Source organism: Syngnathus acus, chromosome 22 (assembly GCF_901709675.1).
Source record: "Syngnathus acus chromosome 22, fSynAcu1.2, whole genome shotgun sequence".
In the NCBI taxonomy this organism is placed as follows: Eukaryota; Metazoa; Chordata; class Actinopteri; order Syngnathiformes; family Syngnathidae; genus Syngnathus; species Syngnathus acus.
The window spans coordinates 360,594-387,919 of NC_051106.1; the positions used below are offsets into that span (position 1 = coordinate 360,594).

The 27,326-nt window shown below is 52.0% G+C and overlaps 4 protein-coding genes across 14 annotated transcripts; 1 reads left to right on the forward strand and 3 right to left on the reverse strand.

Moving 5' to 3' along the window:
• Positions 1 to 1,859: 1,859 nt before the first annotated feature.
• On the reverse strand, positions 1,860 to 14,060 carry kiaa0586 (KIAA0586 ortholog). Of its 5 annotated transcripts, none has more exons than XM_037242000.1 (24): positions 13,572 to 14,059; positions 13,309 to 13,378; positions 13,062 to 13,227; positions 12,918 to 12,964; positions 12,736 to 12,805; positions 12,586 to 12,676; positions 12,222 to 12,300; positions 8,557 to 8,653; positions 7,997 to 8,154; positions 7,143 to 7,215; positions 6,791 to 6,916; positions 6,456 to 6,711; positions 6,114 to 6,385; positions 5,876 to 5,962; positions 5,506 to 5,693; positions 5,318 to 5,433; positions 4,882 to 5,238; positions 4,072 to 4,449; positions 3,972 to 4,006; positions 3,460 to 3,528; positions 3,326 to 3,401; positions 3,117 to 3,214; positions 2,999 to 3,032; positions 1,860 to 2,139 (listed from the first exon to the last, which is right to left on the reverse strand). In XM_037242000.1, exons 1-24 carry the CDS (start codon positions 13,807 to 13,809, stop codon positions 2,090 to 2,092), a joined length of 3,231 nt encoding a protein of 1,076 aa, XP_037097895.1. In that variant the 5' UTR covers positions 13,810 to 14,059; the 3' UTR covers positions 1,860 to 2,089. The 5 variants fall into 5 exon arrangements, with proteins under 5 accessions (XP_037097895.1, XP_037097893.1, XP_037097894.1 ...); XM_037241998.1 differs by having other exon boundaries at positions 5,798 to 5,962; XM_037241999.1 differs by lacking the exon at positions 3,460 to 3,528 and having other exon boundaries at positions 5,798 to 5,962; positions 13,572 to 14,058.
• Positions 8,988 to 12,183, reverse strand: irf2bpl (interferon regulatory factor 2 binding protein-like). Its single transcript, XM_037242003.1, has one exon. It carries the CDS (start codon positions 11,681 to 11,683, stop codon positions 9,956 to 9,958), a length of 1,728 nt encoding a protein of 575 aa, XP_037097898.1. The 5' UTR covers positions 11,684 to 12,183; the 3' UTR covers positions 8,988 to 9,955.
• Positions 13,690 to 15,616, forward strand: timm9 (translocase of inner mitochondrial membrane 9 homolog). 4 transcript variants are annotated; one of them, XM_037242013.1, is made up of 4 exons: positions 13,690 to 13,821; positions 15,078 to 15,159; positions 15,227 to 15,322; positions 15,401 to 15,614. In XM_037242013.1, exons 2-4 carry the CDS (start codon positions 15,121 to 15,123, stop codon positions 15,533 to 15,535), a joined length of 270 nt encoding a protein of 89 aa, XP_037097908.1. In that variant the 5' UTR covers positions 13,690 to 13,821; positions 15,078 to 15,120; the 3' UTR covers positions 15,536 to 15,614. The 4 variants fall into 4 exon arrangements, with proteins under 4 accessions (XP_037097908.1, XP_037097909.1, XP_037097906.1 ...); XM_037242014.1 differs by lacking the exon at positions 13,690 to 13,821 and adding an exon at positions 14,103 to 14,164 and having other exon boundaries at positions 15,401 to 15,615; XM_037242012.1 differs by lacking the exon at positions 13,690 to 13,821 and adding an exon at positions 14,403 to 14,771.
• Positions 15,617 to 15,742: 126 nt separating this feature from the next.
• arid4a (AT rich interactive domain 4A (RBP1-like)) lies at positions 15,743 to 27,079 on the reverse strand. 4 transcript variants are annotated; one of them, XM_037241996.1, is made up of 25 exons: positions 26,957 to 27,079; positions 25,327 to 25,379; positions 25,124 to 25,234; positions 24,683 to 24,748; positions 24,523 to 24,613; positions 24,381 to 24,460; positions 23,910 to 24,004; positions 23,703 to 23,835; positions 23,549 to 23,628; positions 23,405 to 23,481; positions 23,152 to 23,333; positions 22,935 to 23,007; positions 22,764 to 22,858; positions 22,471 to 22,568; positions 22,199 to 22,394; positions 21,897 to 22,114; positions 21,654 to 21,815; positions 20,236 to 20,317; positions 19,952 to 20,171; positions 19,135 to 19,200; positions 17,703 to 18,956; positions 17,521 to 17,625; positions 17,153 to 17,302; positions 16,905 to 17,051; positions 15,743 to 16,838 (listed from the first exon to the last, which is right to left on the reverse strand). In XM_037241996.1, exons 2-25 carry the CDS (start codon positions 25,330 to 25,332, stop codon positions 16,735 to 16,737), a joined length of 3,891 nt encoding a protein of 1,296 aa, XP_037097891.1. In that variant the 5' UTR covers positions 25,333 to 25,379; positions 26,957 to 27,079; the 3' UTR covers positions 15,743 to 16,734. The 4 variants fall into 4 exon arrangements, with proteins under 4 accessions (XP_037097891.1, XP_037097890.1, XP_037097888.1 ...); XM_037241995.1 differs by having other exon boundaries at positions 15,743 to 16,859; positions 20,242 to 20,317; positions 26,957 to 27,076; XM_037241993.1 differs by having other exon boundaries at positions 15,743 to 16,859; positions 26,957 to 27,075.
• Between the last annotated feature and the right edge of the window lie 247 nt (positions 27,080 to 27,326).

Sequence of the window (27,326 nt, forward strand, 5' to 3'; positions counted from 1 at the left end):
GCGATCTAACCCCCCAATTCCAACCCTTAATGCTGAGGGCCAAGCAGGGAGGCAATGGGTCCCATTTTTATAGTCTTTGGTATGACCCGGCCGGGGTTTGAACCTACAACCTTCCAGTCTCAGGGCGGACACTCTACCACTAGGCCACTGAGTAGGTTGTTGGGGCGGAATGTATCCGGGTCGGCCATCCGACAGAAACACTCGGTGAAGATGAAGTCGGACGAGTTGGACACGGACGCCGCATCGCTCAACTCATAGAAACCTGACGTGCACAAGTCGTCAGCTTAGCAACACGACACGCCCTTGTCATACATATGCTGCTCCGACCTGAACTGGCCCGGCTGTCCACTTCCTGCTGGTCAGTGCCGGCTCTACGCAGGGGCAAACAGATGTCCTGCCCCCTCGAATCAAACTTTTAGAAGTGAAAAATCCGCTTATAGAAACACACGTTAATCAGCCCCCTCTCTTCTCTCATGTCGGTGCAGTGTGTGTCCTCACACAGCCTGCTGTCAGGACTCCGCGCCCCTTCGTAAACATCCAATCACTGTGAGTATGCAAATGAGACAAGACGCAGCCAGAGAGTGTCAAGTTACAGTCAGCGCGGTAGGAGTTGGAAGAAGCAGTAAAAACTCCACCAAACTCGTCGTAATGACCCGTGATATAACTAATGATTAACGACAACTCAAATAATAGTTAATATAACATTCATATTATATGTTCCCCCCCCTGAGAGATTGCCACCTTATTGTGGTCAGGGGGTTTGCGTGCCTCAGTGACCCTAAGAGCAATACCAGCAGAAGCTTTAATCTTCAGGTGGGACACCCAAGCTGGACAGGTCTTAGTGTAGAGGCCTGACAGAGTGCAATCCACTTCTCCAGGTTGAGATCTGGACACACAGCTAACAACTGCGTGAAGAAAACACTAACAGTGTTAAAAATGTGTAAAAAAAAAAAAAAGAACATGCCCCCTTCACATTTCTGACTGCCCCCTCTTATGTGCATTCCTAGAACCGGCCCTGCTGCTGGTCATGTGATGTTTCCATTTGGTCACGTGATGCCTCGCTGTCTAATCGCAGCTCGCTGATCTGACGGCTCAACTTGTGGAGCTGACTCACCAGCCCAGCATCCCTCCTCTGACACACACATACCCATACACTTGCACAGAAGCGCTCCCTCTCCCGGGGTGGAAAACATTTGTGCTATGCATCCTTGATCCAACCGCATGTGAGCAACACAAAGGTCTACTTCCAGCAGTGGGACGTGTCTAAACGCTGACGTGGAATAATAATGAAAACACACAAAAAGCTTGTAACTCCATCCATCCTGTGCACTCATTTTCTAGCGAGGTACACCCTGAACTGGTTGCCAATGTCAGGGCAAACAATGGAATGGTGCTTGGGCGCATATATAGACAATCACCAGACGGGTCATCCAATTCCACCACGCACACGCCCTCGGGGCATGCACATTCGAGCCGGTGACGCGTTGAGGCGGGTGCTGACGTCACATACCAGCTCGTTCCCAAGGAGCTGGCCGCTCTCCTCCGTAAATTTCTCGTCGCCCCTCCGCAGCGCCCCGCGCACCACGAGCTCCTGCCGGTGCCGCAGCTGCTCCAGCTCCGCCAGGCAAGACTCGGCGACCAGCAGACGCTCCCTCGCGTCGTGCATAACCTAAAAGGCGCTGCCGGCGACGCTACGTGCTAGCGGACGCAGCGTGCGTCCAGACTGACCTGCAGCGAGTCCGGCAGACCGCGCCCCCGCACGTCGCGTCCTCTTTGTGGACAAGGGCGCGCGTTTCTTGTTCGACCTTTCGCAGTAAAGTATCCCCACGCCAGCCGTCATAAATTCGAAGACGCACCCGCTCAAATGATAAAAGCTTTATTGCTTTTGACAAGAAACGGTGGGAATGAAAAATGAACAATGTCAATAAATAATTCCATAATAAAAAATCCACATTTTGATTGATTGTGGAAGAAAACTACTTCTTAAAGCGCAAATCCTCCCCTGACTGTCCCGAAGAGGCTGGTTGTTGGGTCCTAAAACCTGCCATTTACATTTAGAAGAAATCACTAGCGTCGACTGAAGAGTGCGTCATCTTCTCGGGGGGGGCGCCGGGGTCCAGGTGCTGACTTGCAGTTGGCCTGCACAAAAGATGTCATCGTTGCGATGTCTCCATGGTAATGCAGCGCAGCGCAGCGCAGCGCAGCACAGCACAGCATCTTGTTGCCATCTTGTCGTCATGACGAACACGCAAGTTCCAATTACTTGGAGAGTGGAGATGTGCGTGATTAACAGCTGTCACCGGTCACATTTGCTCGGGCAAAGACCAAAGCTTTCCACTGATGTCTGAGGGACAAGTTAGCAGGTGTTGTGCCGAAAAATGCACCCCCGCCGGAAAATGCACCCTCTGACGGGAGCGCGCTTACGTCACTCGTTTCGCTTCTTCCACCAAACAGCGTTTCATTAATAAACTCAGACCAGTTCTATATAATCATTCTAAAAATGGAAAACTTGTTTGTGTGCTATCCAAAAGTAGCGTTATGGTGGAGGTGCATTTTCCATCCATCCAATTGGAAGGAAAACTGATTATTTCTCCTTGTTATATACTTTCAACGGGCCGAGAGAACAGCTGAGTTTGCTATTACTTTTTTTAACTTTATTTAACAGTTGCATAGCACACAAACAAGTTTTCCATTTCAGGAATGATTATACATAACATGTCTGAGTTTATTAACGGAACAGTATTTGGTGGAAGAAGCAAAATGAGTTACGTAAGCGCATTCCCGTCAGGGGGTGCATTTTCCAGCGGTGGTGCATTTTTCGGCACAACACCTGCATCACGTGCAAAAATAGGCCTTCTACGCGCGCGCGTGAAGGAGGTGAGGCAGAAGACGCATGCGCACAAGCTATGAATGAAGTGCGCACCGCCGGCATTCTGCCCCACCCGGTGGTCGTGTGCCGAGTTGACAGAGCTTGTTGCCTTGGCAGCGTGTTTCTCACCTGATGGTGGGCTCGATCTTCTGAGCGGGATCACCTGTCAAAACACACGTGCACTTAACACTGCACTGTTTTCTGTCCGGTCTGGGTGCGAATGTCCGGCTCCGAGTGTGCGTGATACCTGAGCGGGTTCACTCTGGAGGTCAGAGGTCAGCGTCCGACTGGCTACCGGAGTCGGGTCGACATCGTTGCTCTCATTAGTTGCCTCCAACATGGTGTCTGATCAACAATGACATCACCGTTACCTCAATGCCGTGATCCTTAAGTGTCATTGTGATGATGTCACTTCCATAACGTCATATATAATGTTGCTGCGAGTCTTTGTCACACCTCCAGAGTGATTCACTTTGCCATCTAGTTCAGGTGTGATCGAGTGCGTCACCTCCCCCGAGCTTAGGTCCTCCTCCTGCCCCGAAAAAGACGGCAAGTCGGAGGTCGTGTTTGTGTGTGTGTGTATGTTTTACCAGCGATCTCTCTCCATGGAGCGTGTGCATGTGGACTTTGACCTGCCCTTCACTAGGGATGTCAAGGTCCTGGAAAGGGAACAGCAAGTGAATGGAGACCGAGGCTGTGTGCGAATGTCCCCATCGCCGGAGCCGTCATTGGCTCGGCATTCTTTTTCAATGAAAGAAAATTAATGAATTCGATGGATCATTTGGAGCAGCCTACCTTTATGCACCCCCCCAAAATAGCCTAACCCCTTATTGGTGGTAAAAGGACTGCACTTGGAAAGCGCTTTATCGACACCAAATCGCTTTTCAAAGCCTCACATTGAGCAATTCACACAGCAACGGGAGACCGCTGCCATACGAGGGGCAAATGAGTGTTTGTCATCTTGCCAAAGGAAGAATCCACGTGGTCAATTAAAGCAGACAGGAAGTGATGAAGGAGCTAAACAGGAAGTTATCAAAGGAGCTGACAGGAATTAAAAACAGAAAAACAAAAAGAGGCAGATGAGTATTTTGGGAGTACTCACGACGTCTTGAAGAGAACTCGAGGAACTGGCCTCCTCTGCAAAACAAAATATTTTGTTTGGGTGGTGGCGCAAAGTGAAGCTGGCTCAGTCACTGCGGTACCTGTCGTGGTACTATCCAGGCGGTGGAAGCTAATGAGCAGTTCTCCTTCCGAGAGCAGCTTGAGGCCCGAATCACTTCCCATCACTGTGCTGCTGTCTGTGTCACTGGCGGCACTGGCGGTGGTGTCGTCAGAAGGATCGAGGGGCGGATCTGGATCGGCCGGGGGAGGGGCTACGGGACAGGTGACGCGTGCTGGAGCCGAGGGAAGGGTCTCTTCTTCTTCTTGGTTTTCTTGCTCTTGCAGTGATTGCAAGCGCACGTCCGGGTGCTCCTCCTCCTCGTCAGACAGCGGGTTAGCCGCCCCCGTGGACGGCGCATTCGGGCCTTGATGGACAGCAAGCAGAATTTCGGGGCTGGGGATGGGTGTGGCGACGGGCTCTGAGGGCACAAACCAAACATTGGTAGACAGAACCACAAATAATTTGGTTCGGAGACCGCCTTCCCGACTACCGAATCACTACATGGTGGCGCCTTGAAATGCGAGCCACCGAGCCAACGTTTGAGTTTTGTGAGCCGTGACCAATATTGCCAACGCAACGTTAATTGAAGCCAAAATGAGGCAAGATCTGTTGATTCAATTGTTATCATCTTATCAAGTGCAATCATGGACATTTCCGTTCATTTCAAAGATGTTTGGACACACAAGTGCATCAGGGAATGAATTCAACTCATATCTCAAGGCACCACTGTAGAGTGTTCCAACCTCCATCAGTCTTTTTCCCAAACACAGTATCTGTCTTTGTACATAAGTTTTGCAAACAGTATTATGAAGGTTAGCCCTGATCGCTAATGCTGCTAATGCTGTATAACCTGGAGGGGCTGCGATGACTGGCGGTGCGGAACGGTCAATTGGTTCAGATGCAGGGGGCGTGGAGAGCGGGAGTTGCTCCCGGATGGATGGAACAGGACTTGCCAGAGGCGTTGGTAGAGGTGTCACAACCGCCGGAACCTCAGGAACACTTTTTTTCTGAAAGGAAGAAACGAGCCCCGCACCAGGATTTTGTCTTGGCTTTTGGGCGGGTCCTGGAACTGGAGCCTCCCTGGGCGCCAGCACCTGCTCCACCATCTCAGCCAAAACCTCGTGAACCAGTTCTTTGACCAAAGGAGAATCCACCGGAATGCCGGCGTCCACGAAGAACTGCAGACCTCCCCCACCGGCTGCCTCCACTGCGCCAGGCGAGTACAACTGACCTTCAACATCCGCCTGGTGTGGAAAGGTCACATTGCGCCAGGCGTCTCCACTCACCAATGTCCGAGGTGACACTCGGCTGTGCCGCTTCAGACCGGTCGTTGTGGTCACGGGCAGGGAGAGGAGGCGGGTACTGCTCAGAGAGGATTCTTGCCATCAGCTGCTGCTCCAACCTGAATACGAGGCAAGACTCAATCTTGAGAGCGAGCGCTCGCATGAGAGCAGAGCACTCGGCAGCGTCTCACCAGAGCGCCATTTGGTTGAGCATGCCGTCCTCCAGGCTAGCTGCGCAGCTGCGAAGGTGGGGAGGGATGGCGCTGCAATTCTCGGGAGGAAAGACCGGACCCTGGTATGCGACTGGAAGAGGAGACGGACCGCTGTCCAAATGGAGCACTTCCTCGCCCACCGGACACTCCTCCATCACGACAGCCTCCTGCCCCCGGAAGGACAATGTCACATCGCACGCTTGATGCGACGTCGAATGCCAGAAGAGCGCTTTGATGCCAGAGGATGGTTCATGTTAGACGTCGTCATTACCGCATCAGCGGCGGATAGGAATTCCGATCCGGGGAATCGGGCGTCTACATCCGAGTCTTCCTCCCTAATTTTCCTCACCGTTTCCACAGTGACTGACGGAGCGGGGTGAGCTTCAACCTCCACTGACTCCACTCGCTCTTGATGCAAGGGTGAGTCCTGTTTTACCTAGCGACAAGACAGGAAGTCTGCCATTTACATGTTAACAGCCGTTCTCGGCTCATTTCCAAGGCTCCTTCAGTGATGAAAGAGATTTTGGCCAGTGACTGCCAAATGGCAACGCCCTTAAGCTCACCCGTCTTTTCAAGTGCATACTCACATCAGGCCCTTCAACTGGCGCACTTCCCAACTGCACGACAAGCTCCTCGCATTCCTCCAGGGGCCCAGAACTTAGTCGGGAGGGGGGATCCAGGACGGGTGGGTCTGGTGTGGCGTGGTGTTCCAGGGCGGGTGGGTCTGGTGTGGCGTGCAACAGGGCAGGGGAGTCTGGTGCGGGGCAGGCCGGGCTGGGGAGCTCCGGTGCAGCGTGTTCCACAGGAAGTGAGGTCACAGTCTTGTGACACCTGGGGGAGGGGCCTATCCTTGGATGCGCTTCAAGTACAACGAGATAATGTTGAAACATTTGTAGGTAAAATCTCCTATTGGAAAATGTGCTACTGACCTAGTGGGATGGCCATAGGGGCAGAAGGAGCCTTGGCGGGTGCCGCAGAGGTCAGGCGGGGGGACTGTCGAGTCTGGGGCCGCCAACACGTCTGCCCTTTCACGCCGTCCACCGCCAGCAGGCGTGGCTTCCTCTGTGCGGGTGCCCCCATCGAGTTCAAGTGAAGCGACGGGCTCCTCTGGAGGCCTGGCGTCGGGACTGCGCGGGGCGCTCTCCCGTACAGGCGCGTCAGGTACGACTCGTCTGACGGCGGTGCCTGTGGCAACGAGCGCGGAGGTGAGTACTCACGGGCGTGGCCAGATCCGACCCGACACCACGAGGAGGGGGTGAGCTACCCGTCTGGGTGCGGCCTGCTGGCATCGGAGTCCCCTCCCCGTCGCTGTCCTCTTACTTCCTGTTCCTCTGAGCCCGTTTACTGGCACCACGCTTCTGCTATTGGGCCCCTCCTCTTGGATCTTGGGCTGCATATGGCAGAAAAGTTTCGTTATTTTTTATCAGTTTAATAATCGATGAATAGGGTCACTGTTTTGTCGATTGATAGGAAAAAAGTGTTCAATTTCCGTTAGGAATTATTCCTTCATTAATTGTGGTGAGCTGAAAAAAGCCAAATGTGATGATTTGACAAAAAGTCCAGGTCACCTGAAAGTGGGAGGTGCTTGCACTGGTCACATGACCAGCGGGGCTCACCTGTATGTCTTTGCCAATCAGGTGTATCCATGCGTCCACCGTCTTCTTGATGCGAGCCTGCTCACTGGATTCGCTGCCAAGGTCACGTAACAAAACATTAAGGCACATCAGGCTCAGGCGAGCCACCCGGAGTGTCAGCCATTCATTTTCTATACCGCTTGTCCCCACGGGGGTCACGGGCATGCTGGAGCCTATCCCAGCAGTAATCGGGCAGTAGGCAGGGGAAACCCTGAACTGATTGCCAGCCAATCGCAGGGCACACAGAGATGAACAACCATCCGCACTCACACCTAGGGGCAATTTGGAGTGCTCAATTGGCCTACCAAGCATGTTTTTGGGATGTGGGAGGAAACCAGAGTGCCTGGAGAAAACCCACGCAAGCACGGGGCGAACTTGCAAACTCCACACAGGGAGGGCCGGAGGTGGAATCAAACCCGCACCCTCCGAACTGTTAGGCGGATGTGCAAACCAGTGCTCCAACCAGCTGCCCGACTGCCAAAATAAAAAGGCAAAAAAACAAAAAAATAAGATGGGCGCAGGAGAAAACCCACGCAGGCACAGGGAGAACAATGCAAACTCCATATAGGGAGGGCTGGAGGTGGAATCGAACCCTCCTAACAATGAGGCGGACATGCTAACCAGTACACCGCCGTGCAGCCCCCGGAGTGTCGTGTGAATCATAAATTCTGCCGTTGGTCCAACTGACACCAATCCGGCAGGCATCATTGTGACATTGTTTGTTGATTTTTTACTTCTAAGAATCTTCAAAGGGGTCGCTAAAATTTGATTGGGCCTCATTTTTGGCCAATTCCCTGGAAGGACAAAACAATTTTATGTTGCGCAGGCTCTTCTACCTGTTAGCTACAAGAGCCTTGAGCTGGCAGTGCAGAACCTCTCCGCCGCGCTCTCTCTCCACAGACTCCAGGTTCTCGTCCAGAACTTTCTTCCGCCACCGAAGCTGCCGGAGAAGCTGGCGAGCCTCCTCCAACATGGACGCCATAACGGGTTCACTCTGCGTTCAGCACTCGACAAACTCAGTCACGTGGCGTACGAGAAGCACGCGGAAACATTTGGAAAAATACTCGCAATGTGCTACAAACTGGCGGCTGAAGTGCTGCTTCCACCGCGGAAATTACAGCCAAATCTTGATGGCTGCGCTCAACAACGTTAGCGTCACAACGACCATAACAAACTTGCTTTTTTTTCATTCGCAAAAAGCTTCAAAATTAGTAGTAGGTCTCCGAAAGTGGGTCATGATTCGTGAAAAGATCTTCAACGACATTTGAAATTGCTAAATCGGTTGAACCCCTTCCGTTGTCATGGTCATTAAAAACAAAAGCACGCCGCCATCTTTGATCAAGACACCCAGCGACGCCTGGAAATAATCGCATCACGTCCCCTGCTGCATACTCACCTCCACCCGCACTGACCCCGCCGCCTCATTGGCCAGTGCTGCCGGACTGTCGTTGGAATAGGTTGCCACGGAAACAACTTTGGCACAGCGCTCCTCCCTGCGGGGTAAGACCAGGGCGGACAGCAATGTCAATAAACAACATTCACCAAATTTTACTTCCTTCCATTAAACGAAAATCTATCAAGTTCGCATTTGGACGTGAAATATTATGTGATGCCGAGAGCATCGTCGAACATGTGCGCGTCAGGGGTGAGAGTGCGGATAAATCGGCTGCCGCAAGAGGCTGAAAGGCTGTGTTGCTAAGCGACACATCTGCTGCGGTCTCCTGTGGCAACGACAGCAGAGTATGCTGATGGAGGAGAAAAGAAGCACGGACAAGAAGAGAATAACCCCCCCCCCCCCCAGCTGTGAATCACAGCACAGAAAAAACGACTGATGGAAGTGGACTTTATTGACACTGCGCCGAGGCACATTCACAACATGTCACCACGGGAACACAGTCAGACGTCAACACGTAGAAAATGCGTAAAAAGGCTGCTAGAAAGCTCAACTGAGGAGTCCCATCGGTCGAAGGAGACTACAAAAATAACAAGTTGCTGTTTGCGAGCCGCCGTCCTCGTCACCTAGGTCAAACAAAACCCCAAAATGTCTTCCACGTTCACCTGTGAAGAAACACTTTTCTGATTTGTTCCCGTCTTGTACAGGCAACCCACAGGAATTTATTAAGCCGTAATGCCCAAACGCTACAAGGTGCCACGAAAACCCAAACGTAGCGGTTAATATATTGAAGTGCTACATCTTAACTGCTCCAAGAAATTTGTATGACCAGGAAGGTGCCAAGTTTAGCCTGGGATCTTAAGAGGAGTCACAGCTGGCATGAACAGTTTTGCTTCGCTAAACTCATTGACTGCCGCGGACATTTTTATTGGCCAACTTGAATCGCGGCGTTTACTGCCACCGACGAGCATGTTCATCAAGTACGTTTTCAACCCTTGCACCATTCATCGGGGAATTCAAGCTTCGACATAACTGTCATAACAAAGACGTGCCCGTAGGTGGCGCCGCGGCATCGTGTCAGATTTGAGATCGGGAGAGAAAAATTAAGCCGTGAATCTAGGCCAATTTTGTCAATTACAAGGGAGAGAAACGTTAACGCAGTGGAAGTCGTAGTAAATTTAGGACCCTGTCGCAATTTAACTTTTGCCACATCATTTGAAGAAATCGTCCCATATTAACTGGTTTTACACATGTCAAAGCCTTATCAATTGAAGTAAACGTAATGCTTTGGCGCCATCTTGTTGCCTCTATAGGCAATTTTTTTTGTTGGCGTGTTTGGAAGCAGGACTAGGTCCTTTTCCCGGTGGATAGCAAGAAGTCGGATCGAAGGCCGCGTGCGTCCTCAAGGGTCTCTCTCCTTCTTGACTTGGACGTCGCCTGCCAAGATGGTGGCGATCTCTCCCTGCATGAAGGCCCAGGGGACGCTGGAACCCACCAGAGGGCACTTGTCCCCACTGGGACAGTAGACCTCGGCGGCAGCGCCCTGGGCCTTGATGCTGTCTCGGGAGCACGGGAAGCAGAACTTGTGGTGGGCGGCGGACGGACACTGGACAAAGTGAGTGTCCTCCAGGCGCTCGTGACACAGTGTGCAGCACAAAGGTCCGCTGGTGGCCACCGTCGCTGGCTCAGCACCCCTGGGGTCTCCGTTGCGAGAAGAGAGGCCCCTATGGCCGCCTGCGGTGGAAGGGGACCCGCTGCTAGAATGGACCGACGTGTCGGCTGTGGACACTAGAGCACCCACTGGGGACTCGGAGGATTCTCGCGGGGTGGAGCGGCCAGTGGGGGCACCCAATGGGTTGCCGCCGTAGGGAAGTTTGAGGGCTTCGGCTTGGTTGGCGATCCACTGCCTGTGCTGCTCCTCCATCGGCTTCGGGGCACTCTCGGCCGAATCCTGTTCCGGAGAGGACTTCCTCTTCCTGGAGCCGCCTCTGGAACCGCTCGGGGCCTGGGCCTGGGTGGAGGACAGCAGGGAGGTAGGCAGCGGCGGGTGGGTGCCGTCGATGTGGGGCTGCGGCAGCATGTCCGCCCCCAAGCAGTCCTTAAAGACCCGTAGAGGTTCTGGTAACAAATCACCAAGCAACCGCCAGTCACCAGAACCGTGCTTCTTCTCATACTCCAGGTACTTGAACCCAGAGGACAGACCTCGGCCCAGGTCCTTCATACAGTCCTGGTACATCTGCTTGGCCACCCCCGAGGCGCTGGAGAACACGTTACCAGAACCGCTCGGATACTCAATAAAGATCTTCAGCTCGTAGTCAACACCGGGTTTGGACACCGCGTCGAAAGCGAATACGCGCCCGACCAGGCTGTGATCCTTCTTGAAGCGGACCTCAAAGGGGGTGCACCCGGACAGAGTGAGCAGGGTGTTTCGAACCATCTTGGGCTTGTTGGCCCACTCCTCCTGCCGGTTCCGAAGACTTTCGCTCAGCTCACTCAGCGTCTCTGCGTTCCTCTGCTTGTCTTTCATCTCCGGGTCCTGCTCCACACCTGACACAGAGGACGGTCGCTTTGCGGCAGGTTCGCTCAGACACAGCGTGGAGCCCTGCGGTGCGGTTCTGCTCGGCATGCTCTGCGCGCCCGGTCCATTCAGCAGCGTTTGGGGCAGCAGGTTGGGTGTCACGTTAACCAGTCCCGGGGCCAACGGCAGACCGCCGTGACCCCTGCTCCTGGAGTTTGGGTTCAGCTCTGGCAGTCCGTCGTCCTGTTTGAACCCGTTCGGTCCCCCGAGCCCATTGGGCAGCCTACCTTGGTAGTCCAACCTGACTCGGGTGTCCGCACTCAGCACCGGGTACAGTAAGGAGGGCTGCTGGGACTTGGCTGCTCCGTCCGCCAGATGCTGGTTGAAGATCTCCTTCCCGTTTTTGGGCTCCTGGAGGCCGTGAGTCCGCCTCAGGTGCCGGGCAGTCTCGATGGCAAACTCGATCCGATCGGCACCCTCGTAGTTGACGCAGCCGCGGCACACAGGTTCGCTGAAGTCCCAGATCATGGCCCAGGACATGCGGGGCAGGTCGCAGAGGTAACAGGATTGTCTGCGCGCCAACGACGGCGCCGGCAGCGGGGGTGAGGACATGACCGGACCCTGGGCCGCCTGCCTGCCTGCCTCCCTGCCGCCTCCAACGAGCGCATGCGGAAAATGGGAGACGAGAGCACAAGAGTGCGGGGGAAAAAATCTGTTTTTTCACAAGGCTGCTGCAGAGGGGGAAGAGGGCGGGGCTTCACTGCATCGCCTGAGGAATCCAACACAAAGAACCCCCCCCCCCCCCACACACACACACAGACAACCGCAACCCCTTGCCATGGCACTTGCCTATGAGTGACATCACTCGCCATGCCAACAAGGAGTGACAGACAGACAAATCGGTACTGGGGTTAACAGCACCCAAATATTGCACGCATCAAACCTGAACGTGCGCGCACACACTCAGACAAAGGCACACAAAGAGCAGCGCGCACGGATGCTTGCGCGCACACACTCGTACACACACAATAGAAATGTCGATGTGTTGCCATGGAGATGTGTATGCAAATAGATGCTAAATTTAAAATCAGAAGTGGATGCCCTTCAGAGGACAAATCATAAACACAGACACAGAAGCACGCACACACACCTGGTGTGGTCGGTGTGTGTTGCCATGGTAACCAGGTCGGTCTCCACGCTGGTCTTCGCTGATGGGTTGATAATGGCCGCTAATTCAAGACAACACGTAAACAGACATTAGCATGACTGTCCCCCTGGGGGGAGGGCCTAGAGAGCATCAAAGAACTATAAGAATCCCCCCCAAATATTGAAATGCTGAGAAGCTAAAGATAGCAACATGTGTGTTTCCATGACAAACAGTCATTCCACTACTGGGAACGAATGCCTGACTGGTGTCCTTTTTTCACAAACTCAAGTCATTTCATAGGCATCACTGGCACCTGCTGGTCAGTGCAAACATCACAACAACAAAGTGTGCATGTGGTGGGACGTACCAGTGGGGTCTCCCTGCTGATTGGCAGGCGGCGAAGGGTCAGAGGGCGTGTAGCGAGTGACTATGCTGAGAGCCGACTGCAGCAACTGATTCTGTGAGGAGAGCGACAATAAAGGCAACGAGCAGTGGGACAAAAGGGCAGCTTACTCACCTGGAGCTCTAACTGGTGATTGTGCAGCACCTCCATCCTGCTCAAGCCCCTCCCACTGGCCCAGCCCTCCCTACACGAGAACACGCGCAATCAAATGACAAGCGAAAATGTCACTCGAGTCACTGTAAAGTTGCTGTCGAGTCACAGTGTCTGCATGTACAGCAACATTTTAGGGTGCATACCTGTCAATGTTGTCCACCTGTTGACACGCACCCACCACCATGCAGCCCTACAATCACAAACGCGCGCGCACGCACACAGTTTTATTTGTTGGTTTGCGTAGGTCACATGATGTGTACCTGCCCAATTAGAGCTGCGGCATTTACCTCTTTGCTTCGGCTGAAGTCTTCTCCTGGGTTGGCAGACAGCAACTGTGCCCTTTTGTGTGCACCTGCCGCATTGAGGGAGCTGTTACTATTGCTGCTCTGCTGAGGGTCTAACAGTTGAACTTTCACCTCCCGCTTCTGGGGGGCACTATGAGAGCTGAGCGACCTAAGGAAATGCATCCAGTAAAACATCAGAGAAACAAGAAAAACATGACAGAGAAGAAAAGCAAAGCACTTCAGTGCTCACCGCTGCTTGAGAGCCGCCAGCACGACCCCTCGAGACCCTTCCTCAAAATGGGAGGTCAGGAGGTCACGACCTGGAAGGGGGGGATATTATCCTTAGCATTTCATTTGAGAATAATTAGAATACTTCAAACGGCACATTTTCTGTGCGTTCACAAGGAATAAATAGCAATGGAAAGGCAACAAATTTCTATTCTACATTGTTCCTATGTTGGTGAATAATGTGGAAGACATCTCCCCCCGTTGAACCTCTCGAGTTATAACAACCGTAAAAGTCCATGGGTGTGACGTCACACTCGCCGCGTTGCGAGCCAGCCAGCGTCCGACAAAGAGCTCCTCTGTGCGCCTTGCGTCCTCGCTTTGCGTCTCCGGAGCTTCGCTGGTGCACCCCCCTCGTCTTCTGGGTCGTCAAACGCACCGCACCGGGAGCCGGCCCAGCGTCAGGACTAGTCCTGGCCGACAATCGATTCCGGGTCACGTCTACGCGTGACAACAACACGCTCATCGCCGAATCGAGGTAGGACGCGGCTAACGTCCGCTAACCCGACTTTAAAGTTCCCGCTGAAAGTGTTTCACGAATCAGCTGTGGCACGACGATGAACTTAAAAATCACATTTGCTTCGATAAAATGGCACGAGCGGAGTTTTGAAGCGTGTCGTTGAGGGGAAAGCAGCAGCTGGTATTATAAAAGTTATGAAAAAAGTGTGGTCCAAGGTGGAGGAGTGGAGAGTTGCTCGAAAGTGGACTTCCGGCTTCCGCTCACGAAGCAGGATGTCACACTATAATCAACATCGGTGACGTGAAACGAATGTTGGAATTTCACACAGGGATTGACTAAAATTTTCTGATTGACTAAAATTGTGACGTATCTTTTATTTATTTAAAGTGTTTAGAGAAAGTACTATCAATGTTGGTTGTACTATGTTCATCTTGTTTTCAATTGTCAATTATTTTACTGGTTCTTTTATCACAAACAAATTATTTAGGTTTCATTACCTGACATGTTTCGGCTATGTGATAGCTATGTGATAGCCGAAACATGTCAGGTAATGAAACCTAAATAATTTGTTTGTGAGCCGAAACATGTCAGGTAATGAAACCTAAATAATTGTTTGTGATAAAAGAACCAGTAAAATAATACTATCAATGTTTTTACTCTTACACACAATGTGACATTTATTAAAAGCGGAAGCATTTCGTATTACAATCGTAGTACCCGGGCCATCTTTTTGGTACACGTGATTTGCCGTTTGGGAGACAACTGACAACTTCAATTTTTGAACATTCTATTGGGTGTCGGGAAACTTAAACGCATACACACCATTGTTAAGCAAAGCACCCAGCCGTTGCAGCTTTTTGTACGTTTTATTTCTGTATTAACGTTATTGAAGGACTCGAATGTACATTTCCTCTCCGTCCGTTCGTCCTTCAGTCCACTTGAAGCGTTTCACGGCAAACTCAAACCAGGTGAGGAGGAAAGAACGACAAATTCGTGGTCTTCTGTAAAGCCACAATACAGAAGATCGCCGTAGTTGCATTATTTTTAGAGGACGTGATCTGAATAAATTAGCATCTGCAGCTAATTGAATAGAAAGCAAAATTGACTTAGCTAGCTTTTAGCCACAACGCTGGTGCTTGTTCCGTTTAACTCTGATTACTCCGTCGACAAAATACACTATTTTACTATTGTAATACAATATTTTCTTAGGCCAATAGACTCTAGAAAATGGTGAAAGTAAAAATAAATATCTGGAAATATGTCTTCTTTTGTAGCTCGCAAGAAGAGGGCTCACTGCTGGTTATTCCTTCGTCCATTATGACGGTTCAGGTGTCCGAGTCAGATCAGATCAAACAGGTCAACAAACACATCCTGTTTATGAGAAAATAACGTAGATGGCTTTTTAATGTTGTGACAATTTCAGTTCAAAGAGTTCCTCGGGACATACAACAAGCTGACTGAGAACTGCTTCATGGACTGCGTTAAGGACTTCACCAGCCGGGAAGTCCGCCCCGAAGAGGTATTGGCCGGCCAGGTGCTGTTTTGTTGTCGTGTGATTGTCTCGAATTTCCATTATCATCTTGTCCTTGGTTCTCAGTCGAGCTGCTCAGAGTCATGTCTCCAGAAGTACCTGAAGATGACGCAGCGGATCTCCATGCGCTTCCAGGAGTACCACATCCAGCAAAACGAGGCACTGGCAGCCAAAGCCGGTCTGTTGGCACAGCCCAGATGAGACGGACGCCATACCCTCAAAAAGCCTTCCATGTATTTTATGTAATGTGTAGAAAAAGAATAAATCTGTGCTGTCATCAGTGTGGTTGCATGTTGCATTTCACACACGCACACACCTTTTTCCTTTCGCACCCTCTGCTGCTGACTCGCATCACTCACTTGCGCATCTCACACTCTCACGCATCTCACACATGTGCATGCACACGCCTGATATTTAAGAACTTTATTAAAAACCGGCGCTGCATATCCAGGAAGTGTCTCCTTGGCAGCTGACAGAAGTGTACAAAGTCTTCTCTTAAAAATATTATAAATCATTCTTTACATTTTCGCATTCCATCTTATGTACAGGAGAGTCCGCGAGCAAAACAGGAAATGGCAAGTGGAGAAGAAATGAAAAGTGAGCGGGCCACAAAATGTTTGACAATGTCAAGTTGAGGCGAGGAAGAACTTTTGTTTTTTTGTCCTGTCAGAAATAAAACTTTCAAAGTCCTAATTTTTAACTCAAACTTCCTCACTGCAATGCAAACACAAAAACAAAACACCTTTATTCAACTTTTTCCTTTTTCTTACCAAAATAGAAGCTCTAATTTAATAGAAAAGTAAATAAAAAATAGTTTTACTTGATTTCATAATTTTGTGTCAAAGATTTCATTGCATAAGCATCTGCTTTGCCCCCCCCCCCCCCCCCCGAACCTTCGGTTGAACTTTGATCTCTGCTCAGAAAAAAGTTCACACTAACCCGGGTGAGCTGAAGGTACACAGAGGGAGGAAGAAAATGATGAAAAGGATGGAAAAAGGAAGAACGAAGCAGGAAGTGAGGAGAGACAAAGTGATGGGGGATAGGAACTTAAGTGATGAAATAAGAGCAGAAAAGGAAGGAAATAAGGAAAAAAAAGGGGGAACAAAAATTGTATGCGGATGCCATCAGGAAATAATGAAAATGTGGGGGGATCCAAAAAGTGAATACTTTAAAAAAGTGAAGAAATAAGGGCAGGAAGAAGAGAGGAAGTTGACAGAAGGAGGAAGTGAATAAAGGAAGGCAGAAAGTGCAGGGGGTGCTCTGTGGCTGTCCAATCATCTTAACAGGAAGTCAGTCTTTTTCTGTGGTCCGTCGTGTTCCCGCTGCGTCTGAACGTCAGTCGGGCGGGAGGCATCCAAACGTCTGTCCCTGGGGAAGGGGGGTCTGGGGCAGGCGTGTCATCACCTGCACTCCACAGCCAAGGTGCTCTGAGTGGGCGAGGCAGAGGATGGACTCATGGCCGTGTCCGAGGAACCCGAGGACAGAGACGCCGTGGTGTTGGACACTGTTGGGGATGGATAACACGCTAAGAGCGCACTTGTGGCTGAGGCGTTGAGGCGCTGAGCCTTACCTTCCCGCTCCTTCTTTTTTAGGCGCTTCCTACGTCTGTCAATGGACGCCACCTCAGATTTGAGGCTCATGTAGTATTTCCGGATCTCCTGAAGCTTGTCCTGCAGGAAAGAGATCCTCTCGCTGCTCGACATGCTGTCCAGAGCGTCTGACCGGGAGAGCGCAAATAGTCACGAGTGCAAACGCCACAGCAACGCATCGTTTTCTCGTCATTTGATCATCTAAGAGCATCGCTTGTGTTTGTGTTACCGAGCTGGAAGGTCCACTTGTAGGCTCGCTGTGGGGAGGTGGCGCTATGTTTGTCTTTGGCGTGTGGCGACCCAGCCCCAGTGCAGCGAGACTTGTTGGACTTTGACAGAGACAAAAGACGTGACTGGTCCTCACTGTCGCTGCTGTGACCTAAAAAGGGAGCAGAGTCATGTCAGGAAGTGACATCATGGCATTGGCGGTGACAACAACAAAATGACAAGGGATGAGCAAGAACAAGTACAGATGGAGGAGCAGAGCCATGGGAGGACGAGGATGGATAGGGTGGGGGTGGACAACGAGGGACGGCCAAAATTGCCAGGAAGGATGACGACAGGCAAGGATGGACAGACAGACGAGCACACACTCACCAGTGCCGTTCTTGTCAGTCTTGGGGGTGCCACTGTTGCGCTTGTGGTTTCGTTTGTGTTTCTTGGAGGCGGGGCTTGTCTGACACTCTGCCAGACGCTTCTGACCTAAGGGAGTGAACGTTGACAAGGGTTACTGGACATCCGCACAACATGAGTGGGCCCAGGCGGCGAGCGACAGCGACCTCGGGCCTCTTGCGTCACATTGCGGTCCAGACTGGACAGGGCATCTGTCTCTTTCTCTGCGCCTGATGCCACCACAGCCACCACTACCTTGGTCTCTGCCTCCATCTCGAAACTGGCTGGGCGGAGTACTTCCGGACAGGGGGTGCAGCAGGAGATGGGCTCGGGAAAGAAGGGGTGATGGGGCGCTGGTGGCTGCTCCCGGGCGATGAGGAGGAGGGGCTCCGAGGAAGGGGTGGGTTTGTCCTTGTCATCGGGGTCGTCTAGGTCTACTTCGTGGCAAAGTAACGCCTCGGCACCCATTTGTGGCTCCTCGTTTGGGGCGGGCCCGAGGGCCTCCTGGGCCTGGGGCGGTGTCCGGAGCTCCTTCTCGGGCTGTTCCTTTGAAACCTCATCTGCTTGTTCTTGCACCTCATTCGCCCTCACAGCTCGATGGCTCCTCCTTTCCGCCTCGGCGCCACGCAGGGGCGACGGGTGGGACTTGGGTGACACGCCGGCACCTACCTTGGTGGGACTCGCCAAAGACTTGGGGGAGGCAGGTGTAACCTCGTCTTGCTTCCTTTCAGGGCAGAGCTTCAGCTCTGGTTTTTCCTCCTCTTCCTCACTGGCGGAGTCAGTGTCTGAGGGCACGGTGGTTGGAGTTGAAGTCGGGTGCTCCGGGTGGAGGCGCGGCGCGGGGAGGCAGTGGAGGACCACCATGGGTTCATCCGGTCTCTTCGGGACACTTCGAGGAGGAGGTGCAGGAGCTGGAGGAGGCGGCAGTGGAGCTTCAGGACTGATGGCAGATGGCGAGGTGGAGATTTTAGGCAGCCTATCAGAGTTGTGAACTTTGAGCATGGCTGGCGACAAAGGCGGGGTCTTGAAGTCTTTGGACGGTGCAGGGGTGGCGTCGTGCAGCTCGTCATACCGAGGGGACGCCCTGCCTGGGGAAGTGGCAGGGCGCAGTTTCTCCACAACGGTTTTCTGCTCATTTGTCACTTCGTCCTTCACTGCCAACGCTTCGTCTTCTGGGTTCTCCTCGTCTTCGGAGGGACTTGCAAGCTGGGCAACGTCCTCCTGTGGCGTGCTGGAGCGGGACGGCGTGACAGGCAGCCGAGTCGTTGTCGGGACAACAACCTCGCTCAACTCCGCCTCCTTTCCTGCCGACACGGCCTCCTCCCCCTCCCCGACATTTTCGGGTCTGCCCCGCCAGGGCGACAGTTTCTTTTCAGGTGGCTCTTCTGATTCGCTATCAACCGTTGAGTTCCCAGAATCCTCTGCAGGGAGAGCGCACATGAGGGGACTGTTAGGGTGACATGAAGGCGCGTGAACTAAAACATGTTAGCAAAGCGATATAAATCTTTTTAGAGTTCACACAAAAAATGACGAGAGTAAATGAATACTTTAACTTTTTTTCACTTGTCTGCATATATCCACCAACACCATGCCACTCACCGTTTGAGGCGCGGTCCGAGTCATACATCCCGGAAGTCCTCCTGGTCCTCCTGAAGCGTGGCGCATCTAGAGACACAATGGACAAAGAAGAGCAAAAATGACAGATGAAACATTTGCAGCACTGGGAAAAAGGCTAAACATTCATTCTTCAGAAGTTTTTCAATGCGTTTGCATTGTTTCAAAGTTTGACCTTCAAGCAGCATGCCGAGAGTGTACATAAGGGCATTTCTCCTCACGTACTGCGGGGTTACTCTGGTCACTGTAAATGTACTTTTTACTGTTGCCATCAGCGACAGTGCATGTTGCCTTCTCGAGAGTTTGATGCGATGAACTGTTCCTGTGACTTTGGAAACTTTACCCAGGCAGTGCCCCTTTTGTCTTTCCAAATAAGAGCGGGACGTTGCTAAGCGAATAGCATTCTCTTGGGCTGAGAATATATTCTCGTTATCGCCTAGAGCACAGGTGTCAAACCCACGGCCCAAGGGCCAGATACGGCCCGCCACATCATTTTATGTGGCCCGTGAAGACAAATTGTGCATCAAATTCGTGTGTCATTACTAGAATTGCAAATTGTCTTCACTTTGAATAATAGTTTGTTTTATAGCTTTTACTGTATATGAGGTGCTCAAGCATTTATTTGGGTTGACAGTCATAATGGCCCTCCGAAAGAAGCTATGAGTACAATGCGGCCCGCGACAAAAATGAGTTTGACACCCCTGGCCTAGAGTCTAGACTTGCGCTCGCTACACCTCACAAAATATGGCGGCGAGAGAGGGCTTGCCAACGGTGTTTCATGTGTGACGTGGGCGTGGCTTACTGTCACCGTTGGCCGCGTTGGGAGGCGTGTCTGTGCGGGAGCTCTTGGGGTTGGACTTGCCCTCTCCGCTCGGCATCTTACGACCGGGCGGCACATTGGCAGGCGCAGTCCGGATATGGGGGCGACCTCGCCTGGCCGCCACGGGTCTGGTTGGCGGAGGCGTGGCCATCAACACCGCCATCGGAGCCTTGTCGTCCTCCTTGTCCACCTCCTCTTTGTTCTAGGAGCAAAGTTGAGAGGTCATAGGAAGGCTGGAGCGACGCGGACAGCAAGTGGCGGCTCACCTTCACCTTCTTCCGGGTTCTCTTGCGGGTTCCTCTCTCGGCCGGCCAGATGATGCGGTCGGCCTTCACCCATTCGTCATACCTGCAAGGAAACGCGCCGGTTAGTGTAGTGCGTGGGTATATGTCAAATGCGACCCCCTCCAAAAGAAGACATTTGGGTTTTGAATCAAAAGAGTTCAGGCTTTTACATCCAGATGTCTTCAAACGAATTATAATAATAATAATAATAAATTATATTTATAACGCACTTTATATTCGGAGGAATCTCAAATTGCTACATGGCAGATAAAAACAAGAAAACAAAACAAGGACAAGTATAAAACAACTGGACGACAACCAGGATATGAGAGAAATTACGGAAATGCTAAGGTAAAGAGGTGAGTTTTAAGTCCAGTTTTGAAAGAGTCAGTGGATTGGGGTGCTCTTGGGTGGAGGGAGTTCCACAGTGTAGGGGCTGTATGGCAGAAGGCCCGGTCGCCCATGGTGCGCAGCTTGGTTTTCGGAACGTGGAGAAGGTGTGAATTGGATGAGCGGAGGCTTCGGGTGGCAGGTTTTGGGGCAAGGAGTTCTTTGAGGTATGGGGGAGCATGTCCGAGGACACAATGGTGAGTGAGGAGGGCGATCTTATAATCAATTCGGAATTTGATGGGGAGCCAGTGCAGAGAACGGAGGATGGGTGTGATGTGATCGCTTTTCCGCACCCTCATCAGGATCCTAGCAGCGCTGTTTTGGATGTACTGAAGCCTCTGGAGGCTCTTGCTAGGGATCCCGATGAGGAGTGCGTTACAATAGTCTAGCCTTGAGGAGATAAAGTGTAAAATTATGACACAGAACCTTTGGTTTGAGCCAGCCCACAGCGGGCAAAGGTATTGGAACAATCTATAGCAGGGGTGTCAAACTCATTTTTTTCACGGGCCGCATTGTACTCATAGCTTCTTTCGGAGGGCCATTATGACTGTCAACCCAAATAAATGTATGAGCACCTCATATCATATACAGTAAAAGCTACAAAACAAACTGACAAATAACTAATTTTCAAATCAGACGAGTAAAAACTGGTCAAATATTTAAAAAAAAAAAGATATTCAAAGTGAAGACAATTTGCAATTCTAGTAATGACACGAATTTGATGCACAATTTGTCTTCGCGCGCCACATAAAATGATGTGGCGGGCCGTATCTGGCCCTCGGGCCTCGAGCTTGCCAGCTGTGATCTATAGCATCAACTTTCAATTCTTATGAAGAATTTTGTTCTCCATCTTTTGAGCCCCAAGGTCTGGATATGTAGCAAAAGCTAAGGTGGGTTTTATTAGGGACTGCACATTCAAGCCAGAAGGGCGAAGGTCTGATTGTGACAGGCCTCGCCTGTGTGGCAGCTATGGCGTGGCCACTTTAGCGAACCCACTTTGGCGCACCCACCTGACGTTCCAGCCGTAATAGTGCACCAGGTAGAAATGTTCGCCGTTGTCTGTATCCGTCTTCTTGATGTGAGCCTCGTAGATCTTTTGTGTCTTTCCTCGGCCGTACTTCACTCTCACCTTGGTCCCTGTCAAGGCGTCGCCTTCCCCTTCGTCCTCGCTCCTGAACACAATTTCCTCATTAAAGACGTGAGAAAAAATGGAGACTGTATAATCTTTCGTGTAAATGCGTTCGGAGCCCCACCTGGCTCCTAGGCGCCTGGCTCGCTCTTCGTCCTCGTCATCTTGGTCGTCATCTTCATCCTGATCTTCCTCTTCTTCCTCCTCCTCGTCATCGTCAGAGCCCCTGTCGGAGCCGTCCAGACGCCGGCTGCTGCGCCGCGGTGCATCCCTGGGCTCCTCGCCGTTCTCGTCTCCTCCCTTGTTGGGCGCTTCCGCCTTGGCACCGCCTCGCCTACTCCCCTGCACGGGACAATATATTTCCACATCCATACACCAAAGTCAAATGGATATTGCGACAAGCTGTCGGCAGTGGGTGCAACTCACCCTAGGCGACAACTGTTTGTCCTTGGGGTCGTCGCTTTCGCTGTCAGACTCGGTGCCCTTGTCCTCCTCCTTGAACTCTGACCTGGCGGCCATCCTGGAGACGGCGTGCGCCTTAGGCGAGCGCGGGTTGTTGTGGTGTATAGTCCTGAAGGTGATGCAGGCAGAGCGGCAGTACTCCTCAAAGCCAAAAAGGTACCTGTAAGGAGTGGGCGGGGTGGGGCGGGCAGTGAGTGGTTGCTGTGGGGGTGGGGGCGGGGGGCGCAGAGGCATACTTCTTGTACGCTGTCTTGACGTTGTACGATGCCGCCGAGTTGAGGATGGGAATGCCCAGGTCCATGTAGATCTGCTTCCACACCGTGCCGCTCTCAATCTGACACACAAACCAGGCACATTTTCCTTCACAAATCACACCAAAGATTTAAAATGAAAGCATTGCAACTTTGTCCCACATTGCACACTTGAATTAATTCTGCAGCATTTCAGGTCAACATCAGCTAGCCAGCACCAAGTTTTCTACTTTCAGCCATCGCAAGACAGCTTGATTCAGCCACAGCGTTCCCGTCACCTTACGACAGCCGCCGTGTTGGAAGACCAGGCGGAAGAGCTTGAACAGGTTCAGGTCCTTGTAACCCAACACTGGCGGCTTGTTGATGGGCGTGCCTGATGAACACCATTGGCATCAGAAAAAAGGCATGTGCGCGTGACGGATGGCCGTCAATGGCCCGGCTGGGCTCACCTCGGTCCTCCATGAACTTGTAGAGCTGCTGCAGGAAGTGATCTCGCTCCTCCGGGTCCGGCTCCTCCTCGGGCTGCACGCGCGCGTAAGTGGGGGACGCGTAAGTGGGGGACACGTAAGCGTGTGTCACGCTTGCGCACATCTCCGCATGCCACATTTTACGGCTTTCCACAGGCGCAACGATTCGGTCAAAGTGTGAGAGAGGGCAGGCGCCGACCTCCTCTTTGAGGAGCTTCTTCCTCTTCTCATCCTCGTCCGTGTCGTCGTCCTCGCTCTCCTTCTCCTCCCCGTTGTCGTCATCTTCGTCACTGGTGGACGAGTCCAAGATCTGACTCATGTCCATCTTCCAAACCTCTGGCACCTCCCTGCGCCTGGCAAATATCTGAGCCGCTTCAAAACCTGGAGAGGAGCGGAAGAGGAGGGGTCAAGAGAAGCAGCCGCAGCGTGCCACGGAGGGAAAGCACACTGACCTTGCGTGTTGGAGAGCTCCGACTTGTTGATGCTGATGGAATTGAGGGGGTGCACGTTCCTCCTGGCAACCGTGCAGCTGTAGGAAACCACAAGCATATCAACGTTGCCAGTCCAAACGATTGACAAGATGCGCTCAAACTCACAACTTGGAGTCACTGAAGGACCTGACCAGACACTGATCCTTCCTCACCACCAGCTCGTCATTGCAGCTGGGCGACACCACCTAGACGCACACGCACGCACGTCAGGAGACGTTGGCATGACCGGTGTGTCCTGTTGCGCGGGCGGCAGCTTTACCAGCGCCAGGAACCAGGCGGCGGGCTGCTCCTCCTTCTTGACGCTACAGACCTTCCCCAGCAATTCATCGTTCAGCCTCCTGCGGTCATCCTCGTCTTCTTCGCTGGACGACGACTCGTTCTCCTCGCCCGCCCTGAGGGACACCACGCAATCAGTGACTCCCCTTCCCCTCCAAAGAAAACTGGACACGTTCTCCCAAAGACTCACACAGCCTGCGAGAAGCGACGACCGCGGTTGGACTTCTTCCCGAGGACCGGAGTGCCAAAGTGTTCCGGGTTGGTCAGAGGAAGCTGGTCCAGGGTCTGAGGAGGAAGAATACAGAGAAAAATGAGGAGGTGAGGGGAGCAGAGGGTTGCCAAAAGGAGGAGAACAAGAACCGGATCAAGTGGAAGGCAAACAAGAAGGAGGAGAAGCAGTCTAACAACCAAGAACAGTGAAAGAAATAAGAAAAAGGAGAACACCAAGGTGATGGAGAGGAACGGCAGAGAATTAGGTGACCAAATCAGAGAGCAAGAAGGAAGAGAACAACAGCAAAAGAAAAGGACAATAAAAAGGGAAGAAAAAAAAAACAAGTCAAGAAGGCGGGCCAGAACAACGAGGAGGGGAGCAAGGCGAAAGCCAGGAACAAGGAAAAGAACCACAAAACACTCGAATGGGAGGCGAAAAGCCCCAACTCACCTCGCTCTCGGCAAAGTGCCGCTCACCCTTCAGGCACAAAGACGACCGTCGCAGCGTCTTCTCGTCCCCGTCGTCAAAAACTGAAAGACACGGCGTCATGTGGGCGACACACTTTGGCGTATGCACAGGCAGGCGCACTTACCCACGGTGTAGAGGCTGGCATCCGTCAGCTTGCTGATGACGGCCTCGCTGCACGCGCCTTCGTTTGTCTTCACCTCCACCGTGGAGCCCACCTGCGGGCGCACACGCGGTTACCACATCTTCGCCGTCAACGTGCTCATCAAGGAGACGAAGCTGCTCACCCTGAGGGGGCCTTTGACCTGGTCATCGTGGACCACCTGGCTGGTGCTCTCCCCTTTCAGAGTCACCTGCAGAGAAGAGCAAAAAAGGGATTGATTCCAATTCCGTTCTCAAGAGAGCTTATCGCTCAGCGAACAAAAGAAGACAAACCCTCTATGATGTCACAGATGTCGTCATATGCGTGGGGAATCATTTGACCGCCAAGTGCTCAATAAAACAACATCAAAATCTACATCTCAATATCAAAACTGAGGGACTCTGTTGTAAGGAAATGAGCGTGCAAATGCGCTGGAGTTGCCTTCGGGGGTGAAACGGAGGATTTGGTGGAGCTTCGCGTTCACTAGATACAACTACTGTTCAACTTCCCAAAACATGATGGGAGGGGGGGCCTGAAAAGATGAATGAGAGTCACCATTTTGAGAGCTGGTGCACTGCCACGTTACCTTGACCTTCACCAGCCGCTTCACAATCTTGATCTTGGCCTCGCAGAAGGCCCCCCTGTACTTGGCGCTCACGTCGGTGCCCACGGTCAGGTAGGCCGGCTCGTCGGCTGCCTGCAAAAACATAACACACGCACAAACGTCAAGTCCAAAAATTACGCTTGACAAGACTTTGATGACATCGCCGTAAAAGTAAAAAATCTCACCTTCATCTTATGCGCTTAGATGAGGAAGTCCACCTTGGGAGCTTTGTTGATCGCTGGGACACAAGATGAAAAAGAGATCAATTTGAAAAGCAGGCAAATAAGCTCAAAATGATGCTATGACAATTAACCAAAAGCGGCAACATTTGAATCTGGAATCTTCTTGTAGTTAATTGCGTCCGGTAAGATTCTCAGTTGTCTCTGTCTAGCTCGGCAAGCGATTCTTGTTGGCTTCAACTTGGGTGGACGACCGTAACCTGAGTAACAGAGCAACCTGGACTCTTCTTGGTTGTTGATGTTTCTTGGTTGTTGAAGCCTCGATGACACAATCTACACGGACACAACTAATGGGAAGAAGATTCAAAAACCAGAGGACCAAGACAACTGGAATGGCCTCGGTTGTTGAAGTTTTACAACCAAGAAGAGACCAGTCACCCGTAGACCGCTTTTCTGTGCTTAACTGGCTATCAGGGTAACTAAACAGAACCTTCCAAAGCTGAATCTACAAATCTTCTTTCAGTTATGTCGGTGTCGATTCTCAGTCACCAACGTTAAGAAAGCTCCAAGCTTGAAGACATCACATCTTAAGAGAGACAATGATGACTGAGAATGTATACAGACATCATTAAGTAGAAGATGATTCAAGTTGCTGCGGATGCTAGCAGCCGACACTTCTTGGTTGTTGAAGACGTTTCATCCAGTGGCCTCAATCTACCTGGTGATGGCAATCCACCAAAGTTGACGGGAGGCAAGTAAAAGACATTAAACCCAACAAGAATACGGTTTCCTGGTGAGACCTTGATGACTGAGAAAGTGGCCAGACATAACTGCCTAGTATCTCCGGAGTCAGGACCCACCCCCACCCTCTGCTCCTGGTTGGATCAGAACAAATATGTTAGCTCCCCTTCACTAAAATGAGCTAGGATGCGTTGGAGGGAGCCAACTGGCCCAGCTAGCCAGGCGGGTTGCCCCTGACCGAGCCGGGGAACTCGACTTCCCGCTTTGAGCTGAGCTCCACAGCTAGTCACGTCGCCATGTCAGCTCGGCTAGCGCGGCTAACTTTAGCTCGCTCCGCTCTTTTTCCCCGCTCGCTCCCGAGCGGTTTGACAACGACGGTCGAACTTGGGGCGACGATAAGCGAGCGACGGGCGGCAGTCGAGTAACGGCCACAAAGTGATCGCGGCTAGACGCGACTAGACGCTCTCGGTGGTGCTCGGTGGCTGCGTCCGCCGCTCTCCGGCTATCTAGAGCTAACGTGCTAAAGCTACTTTATCGGGAGATTTAAAGCGTCTCGCTTACGTCCACTGTCTCGTGAATGCAAAAGAAACTAACTTTATAGCCGATGACGTCATTAAATGTGACAAGGAATAAAAGTCCGTCGCTTTTCGTGTTTTTATTTTATATTCGGTTGTTTGACAAAAGGCACGCGCGCGCGCATACACACACAAGCTTTCGCATTTCTTTAGTGCGAAAACAAGCCGCGGCTGCCATTCAATTCGCGGCTGCTGCTGCTCGTAAGCACGACGAAAGGAAACATCTGATACCCGCGCGGCCTCGCCTCACGTCCGCCGGAGCGGCGAGTGAGGGGCCGGCGACAATTTTTGGCCTCGTAGAATCAACATTCTCTACTCACGTTCAACGAAGCGTCTTGCTTCCCTCTCGCCCCGGCTTGCGACGCAATACACGAACAACAAGCTGTCGAGTCCGGAGCTGTGTTTCCCGTCAGGCCATTGGCGGAGAGCGCGGCGCTGGTCGCCACCGAGCAAAGCGATTAGCCGAGGCAATCAACGGTTTTAATTGGTCCGAACTGAACTGCTCTCGCCATTGGTAGATACGAACGCGGCGCCACAAGGGAAATGACGACATGTGCTGCACAACTTCCCAATAAGAGGAAGCGTGGGAGGAGAAGCTCGCCGTTAGAGACCGCCATTGGTTCCCCGCTGTTTGTGCTAAGCAAGGAGGCGCGACACCATTGGTTGAACGAGCTTCCTTGTCTGGCCAAA

Bases quoted from the DNA above. Each gene is read 5' to 3' on its own strand.
- timm9 (XM_037242011.1), top strand. From the start codon at position 14,703: ATGTACATTTCCTCTCCGTCCGTTCGTCCTTCAGTCCACTTGAAGCGT. The intron at 14,772-15,226 runs GTGAGGAGGAAA...TGACAATTTCAG, and splicing joins TCACGGCAAACTCAAACCAG to TTCAAAGAGTTCCTCGGGAC. The intron at 15,323-15,400 runs GTATTGGCCGGC...CTTGGTTCTCAG, and splicing joins GGGAAGTCCGCCCCGAAGAG to TCGAGCTGCTCAGAGTCATG.
- arid4a (XM_037241993.1), bottom strand. The intron at 19,201-19,951 runs GTAAGCCACGCC...TTGTGTCTCTAG, and splicing joins CAACGCGGCCAACGGTGACA to ATGCGCCACGCTTCAGGAGG. The intron at 17,303-17,520 runs GTGAGTGTGTGC...CTCCCTTTTTAG, and splicing joins GACTGACAAGAACGGCACTG to GTCACAGCAGCGACAGTGAG.
- irf2bpl (XM_037242003.1), bottom strand. From the start codon at position 11,683: ATGTCCTCACCCCCGCTGCCGGCGCCGTCGTTGGCGCGCAGACAATCC.
- kiaa0586 (XM_037241998.1), bottom strand. From the start codon at position 13,809: ATGAGCGTGTTGTTGTCACGCGTAGACGTGACCCGGAATCGATTGTCG. The intron at 8,155-8,556 runs GTGAGTATGCAG...TGCTGAACGCAG, and splicing joins CGGGGTCAGTGCGGGTGGAG to AGTGAACCCGTTATGGCGTC. The intron at 3,033-3,116 runs GTATCACGCACA...GTGTTTTGACAG, and splicing joins TCCAGAGTGAACCCGCTCAG to GTGATCCCGCTCAGAAGATC.